The 24,291-nt window shown below is 38.4% G+C and overlaps 1 protein-coding gene across 3 annotated transcripts in view; it reads left to right on the plus strand.

Annotated features, from left to right (window-relative positions):
• The window catches only part of kdm6ba (lysine (K)-specific demethylase 6B, a), a 57,956-nt gene extending 48,000 nt beyond the window's left edge, over nt 1-9,956 (plus strand). For all 3 annotated transcript variants that reach the window (XM_051943584.1, XM_051943585.1, XM_022212837.2), the window contains 13 exons: nt 60-3,739; nt 4,049-4,175; nt 4,740-4,845; nt 5,011-5,216; nt 5,305-5,411; nt 5,497-5,565; nt 5,671-5,819; nt 5,909-6,023; nt 6,175-6,362; nt 6,457-6,598; nt 6,834-6,960; nt 8,087-8,257; nt 8,353-9,956. In XM_051943584.1, the coding sequence (XP_051799544.1) occupies nt 60-3,739; nt 4,049-4,175; nt 4,740-4,845; nt 5,011-5,216; nt 5,305-5,411; nt 5,497-5,565; nt 5,671-5,819; nt 5,909-6,023; nt 6,175-6,362; nt 6,457-6,598; nt 6,834-6,960; nt 8,087-8,257; nt 8,353-8,370 (5,205 nt within the window). In that variant the 3' untranslated portion in view covers nt 8,371-9,956. The remainder of the gene's footprint in view (nt 1-59; nt 3,740-4,048; nt 4,176-4,739; nt 4,846-5,010; nt 5,217-5,304; nt 5,412-5,496; nt 5,566-5,670; nt 5,820-5,908; nt 6,024-6,174; nt 6,363-6,456; nt 6,599-6,833; nt 6,961-8,086; nt 8,258-8,352) is intronic.
• The last annotated feature ends 14,335 nt before the right edge of the window (nt 9,957-24,291 follow it).

Raw genomic sequence — 24,291 nt, forward strand, 5'->3', positions numbered from 1 at the left:
TTTTATTCAGGCCTACATTTGAACTCAGTGACTGAAAAACTCTGTATGTGTGTGTTCAGGAGTCGGCCATCTACAGGCCCCCAGGTCTGCTACCTCAGCGCCAGCAGAGTCACAATCAGGTCATGGATACTCGGCCTCCAGGTCCCTCCCAGCATCACCACCACGTCAGCCCTCCTCTGCCTCCAACCAACTCCACTCGCACACCCGTCATCACATCCAATCCTCCCATGTCCCAGGCCTCCTGCTCCGTCGGCCGCTATAGCAACAGCAACAGCAACAGCTCTCGTGCTGTTACCATGGCCGGTGTCTCCACGGTGACCACATCCCCCCCTGCTGGCAGCTCTGTGAACAATGGCAGCCGTAACAACAGCTGGCAAAGAGGAAGAGAGCCAGCACCCCAAAACTCCACCAGCGCTGTCATTACCCCCAAACCTCAGCTGGACGCTCTGCTGCACCCTGGCTGTCAGAGAGGACAAGCTCCCACTGCCAGCCAGTCGCACCAGCAGGGGCTGCACAGACCTCAACAACAGGGACCCATTAAGTCGCAGCCTACGAAGGGGAAGACTCCATACTATGCTAAAGCTGAACTGGAACAACGTCCTCCATTTTCCTCATCTTCCTCTTTGTTCTCCTCAGGGTACCAGAGGGCAGGGGACAGTGTCATTACAAGCAGAGTTTCAAATCCACTTCCTAAATCTCCTATTACATACTGCCCACCTCCTCACTCCACAGCTCCTCCACCATCCAGTCCAGCCCTCTCCTCCAGACTGGGTCGTCAGCCAGAGTCTGCCTTGACAAAAATGTTCTCTCACCCCCAGATCCATCCACCAGCTCCAGCCTCTGTCCCTCAGTCCATTGAAGAGGCTCTCGACAAGCTGGATGCTGAGCTGGAAGGACACATGCAAGCTGAGGAAAGGAGGAAGAGGGACAGAGAGGAGCAGGAGAGAAAAATAAGAGAAGAGGAGAGACTAAAGAAAGAATGGGAAATACGACAAAAATCTGATGAGGAGAGGAAGAGGAAGGAGATGGAAAGGAGAGACGAGGAGAGGAAAAAGCGAGAAGTGGAAAGACAGGAGGAGGAGAGGAGGAGGAGAGAATGGGAGAAACGAGAGCAGGAGAGGAAGAGGAAGCAAGAAGAGGAGAGGAAGAGAAGAGAAGTGGAGAGACTGGAGAAAGAGAGGAAAAAGAGAGAATGGGAGAAGCAAGAAGAGGAGAGGAATAAGAGAGAATGGGAGAAGAAGGAGCGTGAAAAAAAGAGGAGAGAGTTTGCGAGGCAAGAGGAGGAAGAGAGGAGGAGGAGGGAGGCAGAGAGGCAGCAGGAGGAAAGAAAGAAGAGAGAGAGGGAGGAGGAAGAGAAGAGAAAACAAGCAGAGTTGGAAAGGAAAGAGGAGGAGAGAAAAAGGATGGAGAGAAAGAGAGAGGACAAACTTTGCAATGCAAAAGGAAAGGAGCAGACTGCTATTGAAAATCTGGAGAGACTGCTCTCTGGTACCACCTCCCCAGCACCTCCACCGCCTCCCCTCTCTGCTGTTACTGCACCTCCTGCTTCTTCTTCAGGTCCTCCACCTCCCAGCTCCCAGTCGTCTCCCCCCTACCCCTGGCTAAGCCGTGGTGGGGTGCCCCCCTGTCCACCAGGCCAGACACCCACCAACACTACTCCTGTAGAAAGGCTGCGGCCGCCTCCTCTAACACCTCAGACTGAGTATGCCAGGGAGAAGCAGAGGCAGAGGGAGATGTGGAGCAACAATGGCGGAACGACATTCAGTCCCTTATCAACACACAATACCTCAGGGATGAACCAGCCGGTGTACCCCAACAAGCCCCCGGCAATGCAAGCAGCGCCCAACCAATCCAAAGAAGCAGCCAGGGAGAGAGACAGCAGCCAGCACTCTCTCCCCACCTTGGCACTCAGAGAGCCCCCCAAACTGTATCAGGCCTTTTCTAGAGAAAACCTCCCACCACCTCCTTTATCCTCCAGCTCCAGCAGGGGAATCCTCAGCAAACAGGCAGCAGAAAGTGGTCTGCAGAACGCCAGCAGCTGCAGCACTGACTCTGACAGCGCTCAGTTTGAGGAGGAGCCCTCCGAGTTGTCCACACTGCTCCCCGACGGTTTGGCGAACATTATGGCAATGCTGGATGAATCTATCAAAAACGAAGAGGAGATGTATAACAGTGAAAAGACTGGATCTGCAGGTCTGCTTGACAAATTTTCTCCTAGTGCTGAGCCTGTCAAGAGCTACCTGTGTGCCCCAGACCTAATCCCAGCCACGAAGCATCAGCCCAACCAGGAAGACTTTGGATCCAACGCGAGCCCTCCTGTGCTCAGCCGCCAAGGCTCGCTGGCTTCCCCTTGCAGCCGAACGTCGTCTCTCAATGAGGAGGATGAGGACTACCTTAAACCTCAAATGAACCGTAAGCAGTCCGTGGACATGGGAATGCCAATAGGTAACACCAATTACCGCCACAGTGACCTGGCTAAACTTTATGGCCTCCCTGAGCAGACTAAAAGCGAGGCAGACGAGGACGACGATGAAGAGGATTCTGAGACCCCATCTTGTTCTCCGCCACCCCAAAGACCTCACCTCCATCAAACAGGTGTTAACAGCATGTTCAAGTCCTTAGCAACAGTCCTAGAGAGCCAGAAGTATGCCTACCGTGGTGGGCCTTTTGGGAGACCCCCTCCGTCAGCTCTGGTTGGGGTCAAATACTCCTCTTCCCTGTCACTGGGCCCTGATATCTGTCGTCAGCAGCAAGGCAGTTCACCCACATCAGATTCCACTAACCCACCATTCAGTCCTGCTGTCCCACCACTGAAGTCCTCTCCTCGTTCTCTACTAGAAGACAAGAAACTGAAAATAGAGGACAATGATGCCTGGACAGATGAAGGGGAAACAGAGGAAAGGATAAACTCTACTAAAAAGAGGAGTATTCCTACCATAAAGCCTATCAAGGTGATCAAGGAGGAACAAGAGTTGACAACCATCTCTGAGTCTTCTCTGGCAGAGTTGGGAAAGAGCTGCGAGGTCATGCTTAGTCGACAGTCACTTCCTAACAAGAACTCCTTTGATAAACCTGACGGCCACAGTAAACTAGAAGACAGACACAAACCTGAGAAGGTAAAGGAGCACAGAGATAAAGATAGAAGCCGAGACAGAGAGAGGGAGAAAGAGAAGAAGAGAAAGCACGGCCACAGCAGCAGCAGGAAGCATGAAGACAGAAAGGAAAAGAAGAAGCATCGAGAAAAGAGGGACGAGATGGTCTTTTCTTCTTCATCATCATCGTCATCATCCACCCATTCTAGTTCCAGCCACAAGAGACACAAGGACGGAAAGAGCCATAAGGAGAAGAAAGATCGCAGAATTCTTGGTGATCTCAATCTACAGAGGAAAGAAGGGTCGGAAAAGAATTGGAGTCATTACGACACGGACAAGAAGAAACGCAAGGAGGCGTCCGGTGCCAGCTCCACCAGTGAAGGGGAACACGCAGAATGGTCCTCCAGCTCAGGAGAAAGATCATCAGAGCACAAAAAAGCTGCTGAGTCGGGTTCATTAGGCTCCACTGACTTCTTGAAATTGAAGGCGCTGTCTGACGGGCCACCGAAGGAGCTGAAGATTCGTCTAATCAAAGTGGAGAGCGGAGATAGGGAGACATTCATCGCCTCAGAGGTGGAGGAAAAGAGGATTCCACTGGAGGAAATCAGCATCAAGAACACAGCAAGCGAAATTATCCGCTCCTGCAAGTAAGTTGACCACTATTTGTCAGCTCCAGGATGAATTCATGTCAAAGATTCTTGTTTTCCTTCTATCTCTGACCTACAGTTTGCACTTTTTCCTTATTACCCTGTTTAAATTACCTTTGGGAAATATTTGTCATGAAAACGAAGCAAATTAGAATTAGGATAAACTAATGTATTCATGTTCAATAAATAATTTAGGTCTGAAATTACTACAAGCCCAACAGTACTAACTGAAACCTGTAATGTCTAAGCTTTGAAGTGTACCTTCATGCTTGCATCTGTTAACCTTTACTTTTCCGTTTACTGTTCTAGGGGAGCAAGAATCAAAGGGAAATTAAGAGAATCTTACTTGCTGCCAGCATTCTCCGTAAAACCCATCATAACTACAGAGGAACCCATTCCTAGAGAGAAGCTCAACCCCCCTACACCCAGCATCTACGTAAGTCACCACATCTTTGACACACACCAGTTTCTTTAAGTCTTTGTCTGACATATAATACAAAAACCAGCAAAGGAAATGTTGGACACCTCTTGTTCATTACCAACATTTGTTCAAACAGACACTTTTTACCACAGGGCGAAGTTGCCTTAACATGCACAGTACAAAATACAGCTGTTCAGACAATGCATGTGCTGCCCTCTTATGGTCATTTAGTATATATGAAGACACAGGTTAAAGCGCTCACTGTACAATGACTACATGTCTTGTTACAGTTAGTTGGCATTCATTTTCAGTGCCTCAGGTAAACTTTGGTCTGGAGGTGAAACAATATGAATTAAATAAAACAAATGCTCAAAACATCAGAGGATTCAAACCAAACTAAAACCTTAATATACATTTTCAGAATATTTCTTTACTGTCAGAAATACAGAGCAGTTTTTTTGTTCTTGACCTCTTATTCACTGGTATAGTGTTTTTAATTTTCTTATCTCATTTTTAAATAAACCATCTCTGATGTTTTGACAGTATTTCTAATCCATGATTGCTTTTTCTTCCCTTTAGTTGGAGAGTAAGAGGGACGCGTTCTCCCCCGTGCTGCTGCAGTTCTGTACAGACCCCAAAAATCCTGTTACTGTCATCAGAGGATTAGCTGGATCTCTACGACTCAGTACGTTTACACTTAAGGCACTTAAATGTACTTTATTTACACACAAACTTGTGAGAAGGATGTCTTGATGTTCACAGATTACAAAGTTAAAAATAATTTTCTCATCTTTTCTGTTGGTCTGTAGTCCACAAGGTCACCTCTAATTTTCCCTTACAATGTTTTCAGACCTTGGGCTGTTTTCCACTAAGTCCCTGGTGGAGGCCAATGCAGAGCAGGCGGTGGAGGTGAGGACTCAGGTGCAGCAGCCTGCTGATGAGAACTGGGACCCCAGTGGCACCGGTCAGACGTGGCCCTGTGAGAGCAGCCGCTCCCACACCACCATCGCCAAGTACGCCCAGTACCAGGCCTCCAGCTTCCAAGAGAGTCTGCAGGTATAAAGCATGGCACATTAGTGCACCACTACTACTTACATTGTTTTAAGCCAGAATTAACTTCTAAACATGTTTTCTTTGTGTTCAGGAGGAGAAAGGCAGTGATGAGGAGGACGATGAAGACGATGAGAAGGAGAAGAAGCCACCCAACAGCTCTGATACTCCCAACAAGGACAGCTCTAAAGAAAGTAGCAAGTAAGTATAATGCTCAGAGCATAACATTTATTGTAGAGTACTCTCGTGCTTTGCCATTTGTACTAATGTAGAATTGTTGTTTTAGTGGTGAGCAGAAACCAGTTGGGAAGATCATCAAGTTTGGCACCAATATTGACCTCTCCGATCCCAAGAGGTGAGCAGCTTCAACGTCCCGTCCTAAAACAAAGCAATAGTGATGTGTGTGGTAAATGCAGCTCATCCTAAAAGCAAAGTTCTAATCTGTTGTCTTTTGGCTCAGGTGGAAACCTCAGCTTCAGGAGCTGCAGAAGCTTCCAGCATTTATGCGCGTAGCATCCAGTGGAAACATGCTGAGCCATGTTGGGCACACCATCTTAGGCATGAACACTGTCCAGCTGTACATGAAGGTTCCAGGGAGCCGAACACCTGGTAAGGAACATGCATCAGTTAAACAATACACAACACAAGCTGCTATCTGAATTTAGAACTCTTTATGACATGCATGTTTTGTCCAACAGGTCACCAAGAGAACAACAACTTCTGCTCAGTGAACATTAACATCGGCCCTGGAGACTGTGAATGGTTTTCAGTCCATGAGAACTACTGGCAGGCCATCAATGACTTCTGTGAAAAGTGAGTAGATGGAGACAAATCTGACACCATGCATAATTTACAGTTTGTAGAAGTGTTAACACCTTTACGCAAAAGTAATATGGTAAGACTGTGACAGCAAGACTGACTGATTTTAGATACTAAGCCCTACACCTTCCTCCTATGTGCTCAGGCATGGAGTGGACTACCTGACGGGGTCCTGGTGGCCGGTGTTGGAGGACCTCTACAACGCCAACATCCCGGTGTACCGCTTCATCCAGCGACCTGGAGACTTGGTGTGGATCAACGCTGGTACCGTTCACTGGGTTCAGGCTGTGGGCTGGTGCAACAATATTGCCTGGAATGTTGGACCTCTCAATGGTAGGAAGTGCACCACCTAGTGGCCAAAAAATAAATTACTTCAACACCAATGAAAGCATTTCTTAAGCTGGTATTCATTTCATGTGTATTACAGGTTACCAGTATCAGCTGGCCCTGGAGAGGTTTGAGTGGAACGAAGTGAAGAAGGTCAAGTCCATCGTCCCCATGATTCATGTGTCGTGGAACGTGGCCCGCACTCTCAAGATCACTGACCCAGACACCTACAAGATGATCAAGTGAGTTCAGCTGGCAGTTTGAGTCACACCTCGATAAAACCTTTATACATATTAAGACAGATGAGATATAACAAATCGCAATTCAACAGCATCACAATAAATACAACCAGTAGCTACTTTTGAAAAGCAGAATGCACTGCGGAGATGTTCCGTTAGATAAAGCTGGTTAAGTGGTTATGATTTATATGCACACAAGAAACCTATATTTTAATGTTGGTCTCTACTTTCCTGCCAGACACTGCCTGCTGCAGTCCATGAAGCACATCCAGATCCTGCGGGACCAACTGGTGGCTGATGGCAAGAAGATTTCCTACCAGAGTCGGGTGAAAGATGAGCCTGCCTACTACTGCAACGAGTGTGATGTGAGTAGCTGTTAGAACAGTTTTCATTAATTTCATGCCAAATCACATAACAGTTCATGCAATGGATCTTCCTGAAAAACTTCATGAGACCTTGCAGAATGCTAAATTTACCCTGAACTGGACAGAAAATTTGCACTTAGTAGCGACAAAACTTTGAAGATGAGTTGCAAGCAGATGTGTTGCTGGATATTTCACAGTAATCACTTTAGTACATTTTCTACCTGAATGAAAAAACCTTCGATTTTTAAAAGTTAATACCTCAGTTTTCACTTGCTATGAGTCTCCGTTAAAAATCCCACTTCTTAAGGTATTGTGACCATGTATTTTCCTTAGAAGGATCACTTTGAAGTTGTAAACTTTCACCATATCTTACAAGATGACATATCTCTGTCAAATTGTATTATGAATTTTTCTTTGCAAAACACTCTTCTCCAGCGTGTTTTAAAACATACTTTACAAGACTTTCACACCAAATTGAACTAGGATTTCTTCTTTACACAAAAATGAAGAATTTTATGTGTATCGTGTTTCGTAATAAACGTTACACTGTTTTCACCATATGACAAGATTGCATATTTTTACAACGTACTAGAGTGAAGTGAAAGATGTTATATTACATCAGCATTTAATAATTTTATGAAAGTAGGTATTTTTTCATGCTCTGGTCACTTCATTTTTAGTGAGATTTGTGGCAGCCAATCTGTATACAGGACAATTTATTGTAAAACAAATGTTGAGTTGCAGATTCTCCTCAGTACAAAACAAGCAATAGCTGAGGCTTGAGAGAAATTGGGGGAAAAAAATGATCAAATTTTTAAAAAGTTGTAGCTAAAAAACTAGTTGGAGGAGGGCTTTCTGGATTCTCAAAGGTCGAACGTCCATAACATAAGTTTCCACATTAACTTTCTCAAGAAAATCCAAAAAATGAACTGGGAGGTGACATGAATTGTCTCGGAACAATCCTGTCACAAGAAATGTTGCGGTTTTTGGTGCATTCATTTTTCAGAGTATTGCAACTTACTATAGTGCTAAAACCTGCACAGTATTCTTTCTACAATTAATCATGTGCTGTGGCCAAAACTTTCCTGCTAACCTGAAATGTTTGTTTTATTCTCTCCTGTCACAGGTGGAGGTGTTCAATTTGTTGTTCGTGACAAGTGAGAACAGCAGCAGGAAGACGTATGTGGTTCACTGTGAGGACTGCGCTCGACAGCGTAGCCCCAACCTGACCAACGTAGTGGTGCTGGAGCAGTACCGCATCGAGGAGCTCATGAACGCATACGATTCCTTTAACCTGGTGAGCAGAGACCTGCTTCTTCTCCACATTGTCCTGCCATGTCTACAATCCTGTTGACAGCTTTCTGACCCTGACTCATATTTTTCTCTCACCAGGCAACGTCCTCCCGGTGACAGAGCTCCCCGCCTGTGTCTCCTCAGCCATAACCAAAACTCCTGCAAGCCAGGACAAAAGACAGTTTCACTTTGGTTTTCAACTTACCTTTTTATTATTTACCATCATTTATGCTACTACTACTGCTACTACTTGCCGAACAGCCAGTTGAATACGTTTACTCATTATTACTGTTTACAAAAAGAAATACCAAGCCGCCAATAAAATACCAGTTTACTCTCAGATGGTGCTTTCAACCAGAAACCCTGGTTACAGAGAACCGGAGGCAGTCGGTGCTGCCATTGAACAAACTGTGGAGGGTTTTCGATGGCTTCAATGGCGTGTTTCTGTCAGTACCAGAAAGAACTTTTCTGTTGTTGTCTTGAATACTGAAATTTGTACATGCTGTTTGAAATTTTTGTGGGGTGCTGTCTTTTTTAAAATAATTTATTGTTTTGTTTTTTCTAAACTAGATCAGCCTAGATATATACCACATTGGCCTTGTATTTAGAAAAGAGAGAAAATGAAAAATACTAATAATAGAGATATGAACATTTTTCTAAAGCATTAAGAATTTTAAAAAAATACATTTGTTTGGAATGCTTCAAAAGATACGGGTTTTAGTGACTTTGGTTGTTTTTTGGGGGGGGTTCATTTTTGCTTTTCAGAATCTTGTATGTGTTGTAAATCTTGTTTTTATGAATTATACTTTTATTCCCTCTGGAGATTAATATTGAGTTGTCACACGTCATCAGGTCTTTTTGTTCATTTCTCCCATTTCGATATGAACTATCTCTTGAAAAAAAAAGAAAAAACTCATTGTCATCTGGTGTGTGTGTTGTACCTCTGATTGTTTGTTCCAATATGCAGACTTAGTATTTCCTAGATATTTTTTTTCCCGCATTGTACATTTAATTTAAAATGTTTCATCTATTTATTGGATATCAATGTTCTCCCTTTTTTAATAGGGTTGTACAATTTTTCTTTTTTTTTTCCTTTATTTTTTATGGTGACCGATTGCTCTGTAAGAACTGAAATGTGGAGGTTGTATGTCTGCAGGAGTGGAGGCTGCTGTTCCTCTGGTGCTTGCCTCTCGACTCTTGCCTTTTCTCCTGATATATATTAAATTATATCTTTATCTTGAATATAACACCACCTTTCCTGTAGACAATAGGCACACTGCTCACGTAGAGAAAATGACTAATGGAATGCTGTGTTTGTATGCTCATTAAGGAAAAAAAACTTTTGCGAAAGGGTTTTGAGAAATGATAATTTTTTTTTACTATGTAGGGGACTTTTAGATGAGATTTTAATGATTTTATGATATCTGTTGAATATGATAATGGGATAGATGGTGCTAAATGTTCTCTTTGAACAACTTTTTGTTTTTGTCTTCTTAAAATGAGAATTCTATTTTTCCTGTTGCAATATTACCTTACACTTTTCCTTCTCTTTGTGGTCATTTATTTATAACTGCACTGTTTAGAGAATTCACAGACATACTTGCAGACACACACACCAAACTGAGCCAGACATGTCTTAAACACTTGTGAATTTGTGTGACATTACTATGACTATTAATAAACGCTTTTTGATAAATCCAGAATACAGACTTAATTTCTTTCTTACTTTGTCACACCTCTAGACTTAATGTTTGTATTATTTACGAACACTGAAAAACCTAATTAAAGAAACAAAATTGTAAATTACAGAAATCTATTTAGTCAAGTGAAAGATGAAGTCGTTGAGATGATCATCTCCATCACCTTCACCTTCTTCAAAGTCGTCCTTGTTCAATGAGGAGGTATCCGGGATCGTCAAAGACCTGATTGCCAAAAGTGAGAAATATAGCTTTAGAGCTATGACATTTTTCTTGATGCTTTGGACAATATGCCATACTATGATCAAGTTTATACTAAGATCAAGTTTTGGAAGACATGCTTTACTAAGACGTTTTTGGTCACTTTATGGATGAAAAGCGATATGACATTTTTGGATGACATACTAAACTATGACGTTTTTGTCCATTTTCAGATGACACGCTACACCATGACGTTTTAGGGGACTTTTCAGACGACATACTGTACTATGATGTTTTTTTTTTCAAGCAAAACTGCTCTATCGTGTTTTTCACGGCCTACTTTACATTATTTCATCATATAGCGTGTTTTTATGACATGTTGAAAAAATGGCATTTTTTTCGACATACTATACTATGACTTTTTTGGACAAAATCCATGATGATTTTTTTTTTCAAAGAAAACTGTTCTATCGTGTTTTTCACAGCCTACTTTACATTATTTCATCATATAGCGTGTTTTTAAGACATGTTGAAAAAATGGCATTTTTTTCGACATACTATACTATGACTTTTTTGGGACAAAATTCATGATGTTTTTTTTTCAAAGAAAACTGCTCTATTGTGTATTTCATGGCCTACTTTATTTTATCATATGGCACGTTTTTACGACATGTTGAAAAAAAATGGCATTTTTTTCGACATACTATTCTATTGCGTTTTTTTGGACAAGATCCATGATGATTTTTTTTTTCAAAGAAAACTGCTCTGTCGTGTTTTTCTCGGCCTACTTTACATTATTTCATCATATGGCATGTTTTTACGACATGTTGGAAAAAATGGCATTTTTTATACGCCATTTTTTAAAAATGGCATTTTTTTCGACATTACTATGGCTCTTTTTTGGACAAAATTCATGATCATTTTTTTTTTCAAAGAAAACTGCTCTGTTGTGTTTTTCACGGCCTACTTTACATTATTTCATCATATGGTATGTTTTTACGACATGTTGAAAAATGGAAAATTTTTTCGACATACTATACTATGCCGTATTTTTTGGACAAAATTCATGATGATTTTTTTTTAAAGAAAACTGCTCTATCATGTTTTTCACGGCCTACTTTACATTATTTCATCATATGGCATGTTTTTACGACATGTTGAAAAATGGCATTTTTTTTCGACACATGGCGTTTCTTCGACAAAATTCGTGATGATTGTTTTTTTAAAGAAAACTGCTCTGTCGTGTTTTTCACGGCCTACTTTACGTTATTTCATCATATGGTATGTTTTTATGACATGTTGGAAAATCGCATTTTTTTATATGCCATTTTAAAAAAAGTGGCATTTTTTTTCGACATTACTATGGCTTTTTTTGGAAAGGACTCATGATCATTTTTTTCAAAGAAAACTGCTCTATCGTGTTTTTCACGGCCTAATGTACATTTTTTTCAACATATGGCATGTTTTGTTTTATTTATAATTTATCTGAGCTTTTTTTGATATTTTCTTCTTGCCTTTTTTATTGTGATAGTTGCAGTGAAGACTGACATGAAAAGGGGGAAAACATGCAGCAAAGTGCCACTGGCAAGACTTGAACCCAGGCTGCTGTACATGAGTCACTCGCTTAACCCGATGAGCTATACGGGCACCCGTCACACAGTATGTTTTTATGACATGTTTAAATAATGGCTTTTTTTGACATACTATATTATGGCGTTTTTTGGACAAAATTCATGATGATTTTTTTTCAAAGAAAACTGCTCTATCATGTTTTTCACGGCCTACTTTACATTATTTCAACATATGACATGTTTTTACGACATGTTAAAGAAATGGCATTTTTTTAGAAACACTACTGTATACTGTGCCGTATTTTTTGGACAAAATTCATTATGATTTTTTTTAAAAGAAAACTGCTCTATCGTGTTTTTCACGGCTGACTGTACATTTTTTCATCATATGGCATGTTTTGGTTTTTTTATAATTTATATGAGCTTTTTTTCGTATTTTCTTCTTGCCTTTTTTATTGTGATAGTTGCAGTGAAGAGTGACAAGACATGCAGCAAAGTACCCCGGGCAAGACTCGAACCCAGACCGCTGAGTCGGAGACCAGCTCCTGTACGTGGGTCGCCCGCCTAACCCGATGAACTATGGGGATGGCTAGTGTGACGTCATGGACCACTTCCGTGTCCAAGCCGCGGCGTACCGAATGAAAACACAATGGCAGTAGCGAAAGAACCGGTCACCTTTTTCACTGTGACATCTTATTTTGCGGATTTTCCGAAGTCGGTAAAGCGAGGTCTTAACTCTTACAACTCAAACAGAGTTGTAAGAGTTAGTGTGCTGGCAGGTGGTTTTAAAGGGAAAGTGCAGGCGTCAATGAAAAGGAAAACGTACAGTGTTGAGGTGAGCTAAGTAGTGTAAGCTAACAAACACAGGATGTCAGAAATAAAGCTAGCTTTATCATCTGTGTGAGGTTAAATGTCGTTTACTTGGCTTTGTTAGAGTTGTTATGTTAGATTTGAAAAGTATACTCTAAAGATTCCCAGCAGCACACTCTAGCGCTAACTTCTGCCGGGAGCACATGGGTAATTTGCATATGTAAATAACTACGCATCTCTTTACACTAATCATGAATCCATAACAGTTAAAACAATCTTAGTCAAACATTTTTAGCAAGTCAGTCCAAGTATTGGACTCAATTAAATCCAAGTCACATAGACCCATATCCTAGTCAAGTCGAGTATTTTGGGCAGATTGGTCAAGCAAGTCCAAGTCCCCAAAACTGGGACAATAGTCTCCCTCGGCAGACTTTATTCTTATAAATTAAAAGTATAAACTTATTATCAGAGACTTTAATCTCGACCACTTTTAGTTTCTTTTGTAATGTGGCCCAAACACTCCTCATAACACAAAAAGATAACATGATTCAAGCGGCTAATACTAGCTAGCGCACGTTAGCTCCCGGCGCTAAATGTATTTTCTAAGATTAGAAATCCAACTTACCTTATCAGTGTCAGCCATCTTCTCTTCTCCTTTTCGTCCAGAGGAAAGTGGTTGAAAGATATCGTTTTATTTACATCATTTCTATTGTTGCAACACAGGACACAACACAGCACCATTATATCGTTGGTTTGGTAGGACATGGAAGTGACGTTTTTGGACACGATGGCGTAGTTACTAGCCATCCCCATACAGGCGCCCATCACATGTTATGTTTTTACAACATGTTGAAAAAAATGCCATTTTTTTCGACACACTATACTATGGCGTTTTTTTGGACAAAATTCATGATGATTTTTTTCAAAGAAAACTGCTCTATCATGTTTTTCACGGCCTACTTTACATTATTTCATCATATGGCATGTTTTTACGACATGTTAAAAAATGGCTTTTTTTGACATACTGTACTATGGCGTTTTTTTTGGACAAAATTCATGATGATTTTTTTTCAAAGAAAACTGCTCTATCATGTTTTTCTCGGCCTACTTTACATTATTTCATCATATGGCATGTTTTTACGACATGTTGAAAAAAATCGCATTTTTTATATGCCATTTTTAAAAAATCGCATTTTTTTCGACATTACTGTGGCTCTTTTTTGGACAAAGTTCATGATCTTTTTTTTTTTCAAAGAAAACTGTTCTATCATGTTTTTCACGGCCTACTTTACATTATTTCATCATATGGCATGTTTTTACGACATGTTGAAAAATGGCTTTTTTTTTTTTGACACACTATACCAGGGGTCGGCAACCCGCGGCTCCGGAGCCGCATGCTGCTCTTTCAGCCCTCTGTTGTGGCTCCCTGTAACTTTGGAAAATAAATTGTTCTGCCTTTCAGGCGCGTTTCAATGCATTTTAATATAGAGTTTTATTGTGAAATTACCGCTCTTATTTTGCCGTGTCACTCCACCGGATGTGTTGTGGGGTTTTCCCCTGTGACATGAGAGCGCAAATTGATGCAGAGAAACAACACGGAGCTCCGATTCCCACACGTTTCATGCCTTTTTTGTTTTACTCCTGGAGAAGCAACGCCTGTAGTTTCACATCGTTTTGTACTCAAGAATGGCAAGCCTGTGTATTAAAGCTCCACTCCAAGAAAGACACGTCTTGTCTTTGAGTCAAAAGTACTCATGATAGGGTAATACACGTTACTCGAAGGAACACGGCAGCAGGTCAGAGTCAGAGGAGTGTCGTCTTGGAAAATAGGGCAGCGACTTACCGGAGAAAAGTTATTAGCTTAAGATAAATAGATTTTACAAGTTAAGTAGACATTCGCAAAATATTGATTTCCAGCTAACATTACGTAACATGTGAGGTCCAAGAGCAAAAATGACATTAACCAAGTAAGATAAATATTAGTGGAAGGATACAGTTAAAAAAAATGAGTCTATCTAATTAGAGGCTTTGTAATTAACTAATCACGACTGATTAACAAGGGCATAGAGGTAAAAAAGCGATATATGCAGTGTTGTCTTCATTTTAAATGCCAAAATGATTTTGCGGCTCCCGGTGTTTTCTTTTCTGTGGGAAACGGGTCGAAATGGCTCTTTGAGTGTTAAAGGTTGCCGACCCCTGCACTATACTATGGCGTTTTTTTGGACAAAATTCATGATGATTATTTTTTTTCAAAGAAAACTGTTCTATCGTGTTTTTCACGGCCTACTTTACATTATTTCATCATATAGCCTGTTTTTATGACATGTTGAAAAAATGGCATTTTTTTTCAACATACTATACTATGACTTTTTTGCGACAAAATTCATGATGATTTTTTTTTTCAAAGAAAACTGCTCTATTGTGTATTTCACGGCCTACTTTATTTTATCATATGGCACGTTTTTACTACATGTTGAAAAAAATGGCATTTTTTTCGACATACTATTCTATTGCGTTTTTTTGGACAAGATCCATGATGATTTTTTTCAAAGAAAACTGCTCTGTCGTGTTTTTCTCGGCCTACTTTACATTATTTCATCATATGGCATGTTTTTACGACATGTTGGAAAAAATCGCATTTTTTATAAGCCATTTTTAAAAAATGGCATTTTTTTCGACATTACTATGGCTCTTTTTTGGACAAAATTCGTGATCTTTTTTTTTCAAAGAAAACTGCTCCATCGTGTTTTTCACTGCCTACTTTACATTATTTCATCATATGGCATGTTTTTATGACATGTTGAAAAAATCGCATTTTTTATATGCCATTTTTAAAAAATGGCATTTTTTTCGACATTACTGTGGCTCTTTTTTGGACAAAATTCGTGATCTTTTTTTTTTTCAAAGAAAACTGCTCCATCGTGTTTTTCACGGCCTACTTTACATTATTTCATCATATGGTATGTTTTTACGACATGTTGAAAAAATGGAAATTTTGTTCGACATACTATACTATGGCGCTTTTTTGGAAAAAATTCATGATGATTTTTTTTTAAAGAAAACTGCTCTATCATGTTTTTCACGGCCTACTTTACATTATTTCATCATATGGTATGTTTTTACGACATGTTGAAAAAATGGAAATTTTGTTCGACATACTATACTATGGCACTTTTTTGGAAAAAATTCATGATGATTTTTTTTTAAAGAAAACTGCTCTATCATGTTTTTCACGGCCTACTTTACATTATTTCATCATATGGCATGTTTTTACGACAAGTTGAAACATGGCATTTTTTTTCGACACATGGCGTTTTTTCGACAAAATTCGTGATGATTGTTTTTTTAAAGAAAACTGCTCTGTCGTGTTTTTCACGGCCTAATGTACATTTTTTTCAACATATGGCATGTCTTGTTTTATTTATAATTTATCTGAGCTTTTTTTGATATTTTCTTCTTGCCTTTTTTATTGTGATAGTTGCAGTGAAGACTGACATGAAAAGGGGGAAAACATGCAGCAAAGTGCCACTGGCAAGACTTGAACCCAGGCTGCTGTACATGAGTCACTTGCTTAACCCGATGAGCTATACGGGCACCCGTCACACAGTATGTTTTTATGACATGTTGGAAAATCGCATTTTTTTATATGCCATTTTAAAAAAAGTGGCATTTTTTTTCGACATTACTATGGCTTTTTTTGGAAAGGACTCATGATCATTTTTTCAAAGAAAACTGCTCTATCGTGTTTTTCACGGCCTAATGTACATTTTTTTCAAGATGTGGCATGTTTTGTTTTATTTATAATTTATCTGAGCTTTTTTTGATATTTTCTTCTTGCCATTTTTATTGTGATAGTTGCAGTGAAGACTGACATGAAAAGGGGGGAAAACGTGCAGCAAAGTGCCACCGGCAAGACTCGAGACCAGCCCCTGTACATGAGTCACTTGCTTAACCCGATGAGCTATACGGGCACCCGTCACACAGCATGTTTTTATGACATGTTTAAATAATGGCTTTTTTTGACATACTATATTATGGCATTTTTTGGACAAAATTCATGATTTTTTTTTCAAAGAAAACGTCTCTATTGTGTTTTTCACGGCCTACTTTACATTATTTCAACATATGGCATGTTTTTACGACATGTTAAAGAAATGGCATTTTTTTAGAAACACTACTGTATACTGTGCCGTATTTTTTGGACAAAATTCATTATGATTTTTTTTCAAAGAAAACTGCTCTATCGTGTTTTTCACGGCTGACTGTACATTTTTTCATCATATGGCATGTTTTGGTTTTTTTATAATTTGTATGAGCTTTTTTTCGTATTTTCTTCTTACCTTTTTTATTGTGATAGTTGCAGTGAAGAGTGACAAGACATGCAGCAAAGTACCCGGGGCAAGACTCGAACCCAGACCGCTGAGTCGGAGACCAGCCCCTGTACATGAGTCACTCGCTTAACCCGATGAGCTATACGGGCACCCGTCACACAGCATGTTTTTACGACATGTTTAAATAATGGCTTTTTTTGACATACTATATTATGGCATTTTTTGGACAAAATTCATGATTTTTTTTTCAAAGAAAACGTCTCTATTGTGTTTTTCACGGCCTACTTTACATTATTTCAACATATGGCATGTTTTTACGACGTTGAAAAAAATCACATTTTTTCGACATACCATATACTATGGCGTTTTTTTGGACAAAATTCATTATGATTTTTTTTTCCAATGAAACCGCTCTATCGTGTTTTTCACGGCCGACTGTACATTTTTTCATCATATGGCATGTTTTGTTTATAATTTATATGAGCTTTTTTTCATATTTCCTTCGTGCCTTTTTATTGTGATAGTTGCAGTGAGGAGTGACAAGACATGCAGCTAAGTGCCCCGGGTAAGACTCAAACCCAGACCGCTGAGTCGAAGACCAGCCCCTGTACATGAGTCACCCGCTTAACCCGATGAGCTAAACGGGCACCCATCAGACAGCATGTTTTTACGACATATTAAAAAAAATGGCTTTTTTTGACATACTATATTATGGCGTTTTTTGGACAAAATTCATAATGATTTTTTTTCAAAGAAAACTGCTCTATCTTGTTTTTCATGGCCTACTTTACATTATTTCAACATATGGCATGTTTTTACAACATGTTGAAAAAATGGCATTTTTTTCGACATACTACTATGGTGATTTTTTGGACAAAATTCATGATGATTTTTTTTTTCAAAGAACACTGCTTTATCGTGTTTTTCTCGGCCTAGTTTACATTATTTCATCATATGGCATGTTTTTACGACATGTTGAAAAAATGGAAAATTTTTTCGACATACTATACTATGCCGTATTTTTTGGACAAAATTCATGATGATTTTTTTTCAAAGAAAACTGCTCCATCGTGTTTTTCACGGCCTACTTTGCATTATTTCATCATATGGCATGTTTTGTTTTTTCATAATTTATCTGAGCTTTTTTAAAAATATTTTCTTCTTGCCTTTTTATTGTGATAGTTGCAGTGAAGAGTGACAGTAAAAGAGCATGAAGACATGCAGCAAAGGGCCACCGGCAGGAATCGAACCTGGGCCGCCGCGTAAGAGACCAGCTCCTGTACGTGGGTCGCCCGCCTAACCTGATGAGCTATACAGGCGCCCATCACATGCTATGTTTTTACAACATGTTGAAAAAAATGCCATTTTTTTCGACACACTATACTATGGCGTTTTTTTGGACAAAATTCATGATGATTTTTTTTCAAAGAAAACTGCTCTATCATGTTTTTCACGGCCTACTTTACATTATTTCATCATATGGTATGTTTTTACGACATGTTAAAAAATGGCTTTTTTTGACATACTACAATGGCGTTTTTTTTGGACAAAATTCATGATGATTTGTTTTCAAAGAAAACTGCTCTATCATGTTTTTCACGACCTACTTTACATTATTTCACCATATGGCATGTTTTTACAACATGTTGAAAAAATGGCATTTTTTTCGACATACTATACTATGGCGTTTTTTTTTGACGAAATGCATGATGATTTATTTTTTCAAAGAAAACTGCTCCATCGTGTTCTTCACGGCCGACTTTACATTATTTCATCATATGGCATGTTTTTACAACATGTTGAAAAAATGGCATTTTTTTCGACATACTATACTATGGCGTTTTTTTTGGACAAAATTCATGATGATTTTTTTTTCAAAGAAAACTGCTCCATCATGTTTTTCAAGGAATACTTTACATGATTTCATCATATGGCATGTTTTTACGACATGTTGAAAAAATGGCATTTTTTTCGACATACTACTATGGTGATTTTTTGGACAAAATTCATGATGATTTTTTTTTTCAAAGAAAACTGCTTTATCGTGTTTTTCTCGGCCTAGTTTACATGATTTCATCATATGGCATGTTTTTACGACATGTTGAAAAAATGGAAAATTTTTTCGACATACTATACTATGCCGTATTTTTTGGACAAAATTCATGATGATTTTTTTTCAAAGAAAACTGCTCCATCGTGTTTTTCACGGCCTACTTTACATTATTTCATCATATGGCATGTTTTGTTTTTTTCATCATTTATCTGAGCTTTTTTAAAAATATTTTCTTCCTGCCTTTTTATTGTGATAGTTGCAGTGAAGAGTGACAGTAAAAGAGCATGAAGACATGCAGCAAAGGGCCACCGGCAGGAATCGAACCTGGGCCGCCGCGTAAGAGACCAGCTCCTGTACCTGGGTCGCCCGCCTAACCTGATGAGCTATACAGGCGCCCATCACATGCTATGTTTTTACAACATGTTGATAAAAATGCCATTTTTTTCGACACACTATATTATGGCGTTTTTTTGGACAAAATTCATGATGATTTTTTTTCAAAGAAAACTGCTCTATCATGTTTTTCACGGCCTACTTTACATTATTTCATCATATGGTATGTTTTTACGACATGTTAAAAAATGGCTTTTTTTGACATACTACAATGGCGTTTTTTTTGGACAAAATTCATGATGATTTTTTTTCAAAGAAAACTGCTCCATCGTGTTTTTCACGGCCTACTTTACATTATTTCATCATATGGCATGTTTTGTTTTTTTCATAATTTATCTGAGCTTTTTAAAAAATATTTTCTTCTTGCCTTTTTATTGTGATAGTTGCAGTGAAGAGTGACAGTCAAAGAGGGAGAAGACATGCAGCAAAGGGCCACCGGCAGGAATCGAACCTGGGCCGCCGCGTAAGAGACCAGCTCCTGTACGTGGGTCGCCCGCCTAACCTGATGAGCTATACAGGCGCCCATCACATGCTATGTTTTTACAACATGTTGATAAAAATGCCATTTTTTTCGACACACTATATTATGGCGTTTTTTTGGACAAAATTCATGATGATTTTTTTTCAAAGAAAACTGCTCTATCATGTTTTTCACGGCCTACTTTACATTATTTCATCATATGGTATGTTTTTACGACATGTTAAAAAATGGCTTTTTTTTCGACATACTATACTATGGCGTTTTTTTGGACGAAATGCATGATGATTTGTTTTCAAAGAAAACTGCTCCATCGTGTTCTTCACGGCCTACTTTACATTATTTCATCATATGGCATGTTTTTACAACATGTTGAAAAAATGGCATTTTTTTCGACATACTATACTATGGCGTTTTTTTGGACAAAATTCATGATGATTTTTTTTTCAAAGAAAACTGCTCCATCATGTTTTTCAAGGAATACTTTACATGATTTCATCACATGGCTTGTTTTTACGACATGTTGAAAAAATGGAAGTTTTTGACATACTATATTATGGCGTTTTTTGGACAAAATTCATGATAATTTTTTTCAAAGAAAACTGCTCTATCTTGTTTTTCACGGCCTACTTTACATTATTTCAACATATGGCATGTTTTTTCGACATGTTGAAAAAATGGCATTTTTTTCGACATACTACTATGGTGATTTTTTGGACAAAATTCATGATGATTTTTTTTTTCAAAGAACACTGCTTTATCGTGTTTTTCTCGGCCTAGTTTACATTATTTCATCATATGGCATGTTTTTACGACATGTTGAAAAAATGGAAAATTTTTTCGACATACTATACTATGCCGTATTTTTTGGACAAAATTCATGATGATTTTTTTTCAAAGAAAACTGCTCCATCGTGTTTTTCACGGCCTACTTTACATTATTTCATCATTTATCTGAGCTATTTTAAAAATGTTTTCTTCTTGCCTTTTTATTGTGATAGTTGCAGTGAAGAGTGACAGTAAAAGAGCGTGAAGACATGCAGTAAAGGGCCACCGGCAGGAATCGAACCTGGGCCGCCGCGTAAGAGACCAGCTCCTGTACGTGGGTCGCCCGCCTAACCTGATGAGCTATACAGGCGCCCATCACATGCTATGTTTTTACAACATGTTGAAAAAAATGCCATTTTTTTTGACACTATACTCTGGCGTTTTTTTGGACGAAATGCATGATGATTTGTTTTCAAAGAAAACTGCTCTATCATGTTTTTCACGGCCTACTTTACATTATTTCATCATATGGCATGTTTTGTTTTTTTCATCATTTATCTGAGCTTTTTAAAAAATATTTTCTTCTTGCCTTTTTATTGTGATAGTTGCAGTGAAGAGTGACAGTAAAAGAGGGAGAAGACATGCAGCAAAGAGCCACCGGCAGGAATCGAACCTGGGCCGCTGCGTAAGAGACCAGCTCCTGTACGTGGGTCGCCCGCCTAACCCGATGAGCTATACAGGCGCCCATCACATGCTATGTTTTTACAACATGTTGAAAAAAATGCCATTTTTTTCGACACACTATACTATGGCGTTTTTTTGGACAAAATTCATGATGATTTTTTTTCAAAGAAAACTGCTCTATCATGTTTTTCACGGCCTACTTTACATTATTTCATCATATGGTATGTTTTTATGACATGTTAAAAAATGGCTTTTTTTCGACATACTACAATGGCGTTTTTTTTGGACAAAATTCATGATGATTTTTTTTTCAAAGAAAAATGCTCTATCGTGTTTTTCTCGGCCTAGTTTACATTATTTCATCATATGGCATGTTTTTACGACATGTTGAAAAAATGGAAAATTTTTTCGACATACTATACTATGCCGTATTTTTTGGACAAAATTCATGATGATTTTTTTTCAAAGACAACTGCTCCATCGTGTTTTTCACGGCCTACTTTACATTATTTCATCATATGGCATGTTTGTTTTTTTCATAATTTATCTGAGCTTTTTAAAAAATATTTTCTTCTTGCCTTTTTATTGTGATAGTTGCAGTGAAGAGTGACAGTCAAAGAGGGAGAAGACATGCAGCAAAGAGCCACCGGCAGGAACCGAACCTGGGCCGCTGCGTAAGAGACCAGCTCCTGTACGTGGGTCGCCCGCCTAACCTGATGAGCTATACAGGCGCCCATCACATGCTATGTTTTTACAACATGTTGATAAAAATGCCATTTTTTTCGACACTATACTATGGCGTTTTTTTGGACAAAATTCATGATGATGTTTTTTCAAAGAAAACTGCTCTATCATGTTTTTCACGGCCTACTTCACATTATTTCATCATATGGTATGTTTTTACGACATGTTAAAAAATGGCTTTTTTCGACATACTACAATGGCGTTTTTTTTGGACAAAATTCATGATGATTTTTTTTTTCAAAGAAAACTGCTCTATCGTGTTTTTCTCGGCCTAGTTTACATTATTTCATCATATGGCATGTTTTTACAACATGTTGAAAAAAATGCCATTTTTTTCGACACTATACTATGGCGTTTTTTTGGACAAAATTCATGATGATGTTTTTTCAAAGAAAACTGCTCTATCATGTTTTTCACGGCCTACTTCACATTATTTCATCATATGGTATGTTTTTACGACATGTTAAAAAATGGCTTTTTTCGACATACTACAATGGCGTTTTTTTTGGACGAAATGCATGATGATTTGTTTTCAAAGAAAACTGCTCCATCGTGTTCTTCACGGCCTACTTTACATTATTTCATCATATGGCATGTTTTTACAACATGTTGAAAAAATGGCATTTTTTTCGACATACTATACTATGGCGTTTTTTTGGACAAAATTCATGATGATTTTTTTTTTCAAAGAAAACTGCTCCATCATGTTTTTCAAGGAATACTTTACATGATTTCATCATATGGCTTGTTTTTACGACATGTTGAAAAAATGGAAGTTTTTGACATACTATATTATGGCGTTTTTTTGGACAAAATTCATGATAATTTTTTCAAAGAAAACTGCTCTATCTTGTTTTTCACGGCCTACTTTACATTATTTCAACATATGGCATGTTTTTTCGACATGTTGAAAAAATGGCATTTTTTTCGACATACTACTATGGTGATTTTTTGGACAAAATTCATGATGATTTTTTCTTTCAAAGAACACTGCTTTATCGTGTTTTTCTCGGCCTAGTTTACATTATTTCATCATATGGCATGTTTTTACGACATGTTGAAAAAATGGAAAATTTTTTCGACATACTATACTATGCCGTATTTTTTGGACAAAATTCATGATGATATTTTTTCAAAGAAAACTGCTCTATCATGTTTTTCACGGCCTACTTTACATTATTTCATCATATGGCATGTTTTGTTTTTTTCATCATTTATCTGAGCTTTTTAAAAAATATTTTCTTCTTGCCTTTTTATTGTGATAGTTGCAGTGAAGAGTGACAGTAAAAGAGGGAGAAGACATGCAGCAAAGAGCCACCGGCAGGAATCGAACCTGGGCCGCTGCGTAAGAGACCAGCTCCTGTACGTGGGCCACCCGCCTAACCCGATGAGCTATACAGGCGCCCATCACATGCTATGTTTTTACAACATGTTGATAAAAATGCCATTTTTTTCGACACACTATATTATGGCGTTTTTTTGGACAAAATTCATGATGATGTTTTTTCAAAGAAAACTGCTCTATCATGTTTTTCACGGCCTACTTCACATTATTTCATCATATGGTATGTTTTTACGACATGTTAAAAAATGGCTTTTTTTGACATACTATACTATGGCGTTTTTTTTGGATGAAATGCATGATGATTTATTTTTTCAAAGAAAACTGCTCCATCGTGTTTTTCACGGCCTACTTTACATTATTTCATCATGTGGCATGTTTTTACAACATGTTGAAAAAATGGCATTTTTTTCGACATACTATACTATGGCGTTTTTTTGGACAAAATTCATGATGATTTTTTTTTTCAAAGAAAACTGCTCCATCATGTTTTTCAAGGAATACTTTACATGATTTCATCATATGGCATGTTTTTACGACATGTTGAAAAAATGGAAGTTTTTGACATACTATATTATGGCGTTTTTTGGACAAAATTCATGATGATTTTTTTTCAAAGAAAACTGCTCTATCATGTTTTTCACGGCCTACTTTACATTATTTCATCATATGGCATGTTTTTACAACATGTTGAAAAAATGGCATTTTTTTCGACATACTATACTATGGCGTTTTTTTGGACAAAATTCATGATGATTTTTTTTTCAAAGAAAACTGCTCCATCATGTTTTTCAAGGAATACTTTACATGATTTCATCATATGGCATGTTTTTACGACATGTTGAAAAAATGGAAGTTTTTGACATACTATATTATGGCCTTTTTTGGACAAAATTCATGATGATTTTTTTTCAAAGAAAACTGCTCTATCTTGTTTTTCACGGCCTACTTTACATTATTTCATCA

Source organism: Acanthochromis polyacanthus, chromosome 23 (assembly GCF_021347895.1).
Source record: "Acanthochromis polyacanthus isolate Apoly-LR-REF ecotype Palm Island chromosome 23, KAUST_Apoly_ChrSc, whole genome shotgun sequence".
Taxonomy (NCBI): domain Eukaryota; kingdom Metazoa; phylum Chordata; class Actinopteri; family Pomacentridae; genus Acanthochromis; species Acanthochromis polyacanthus.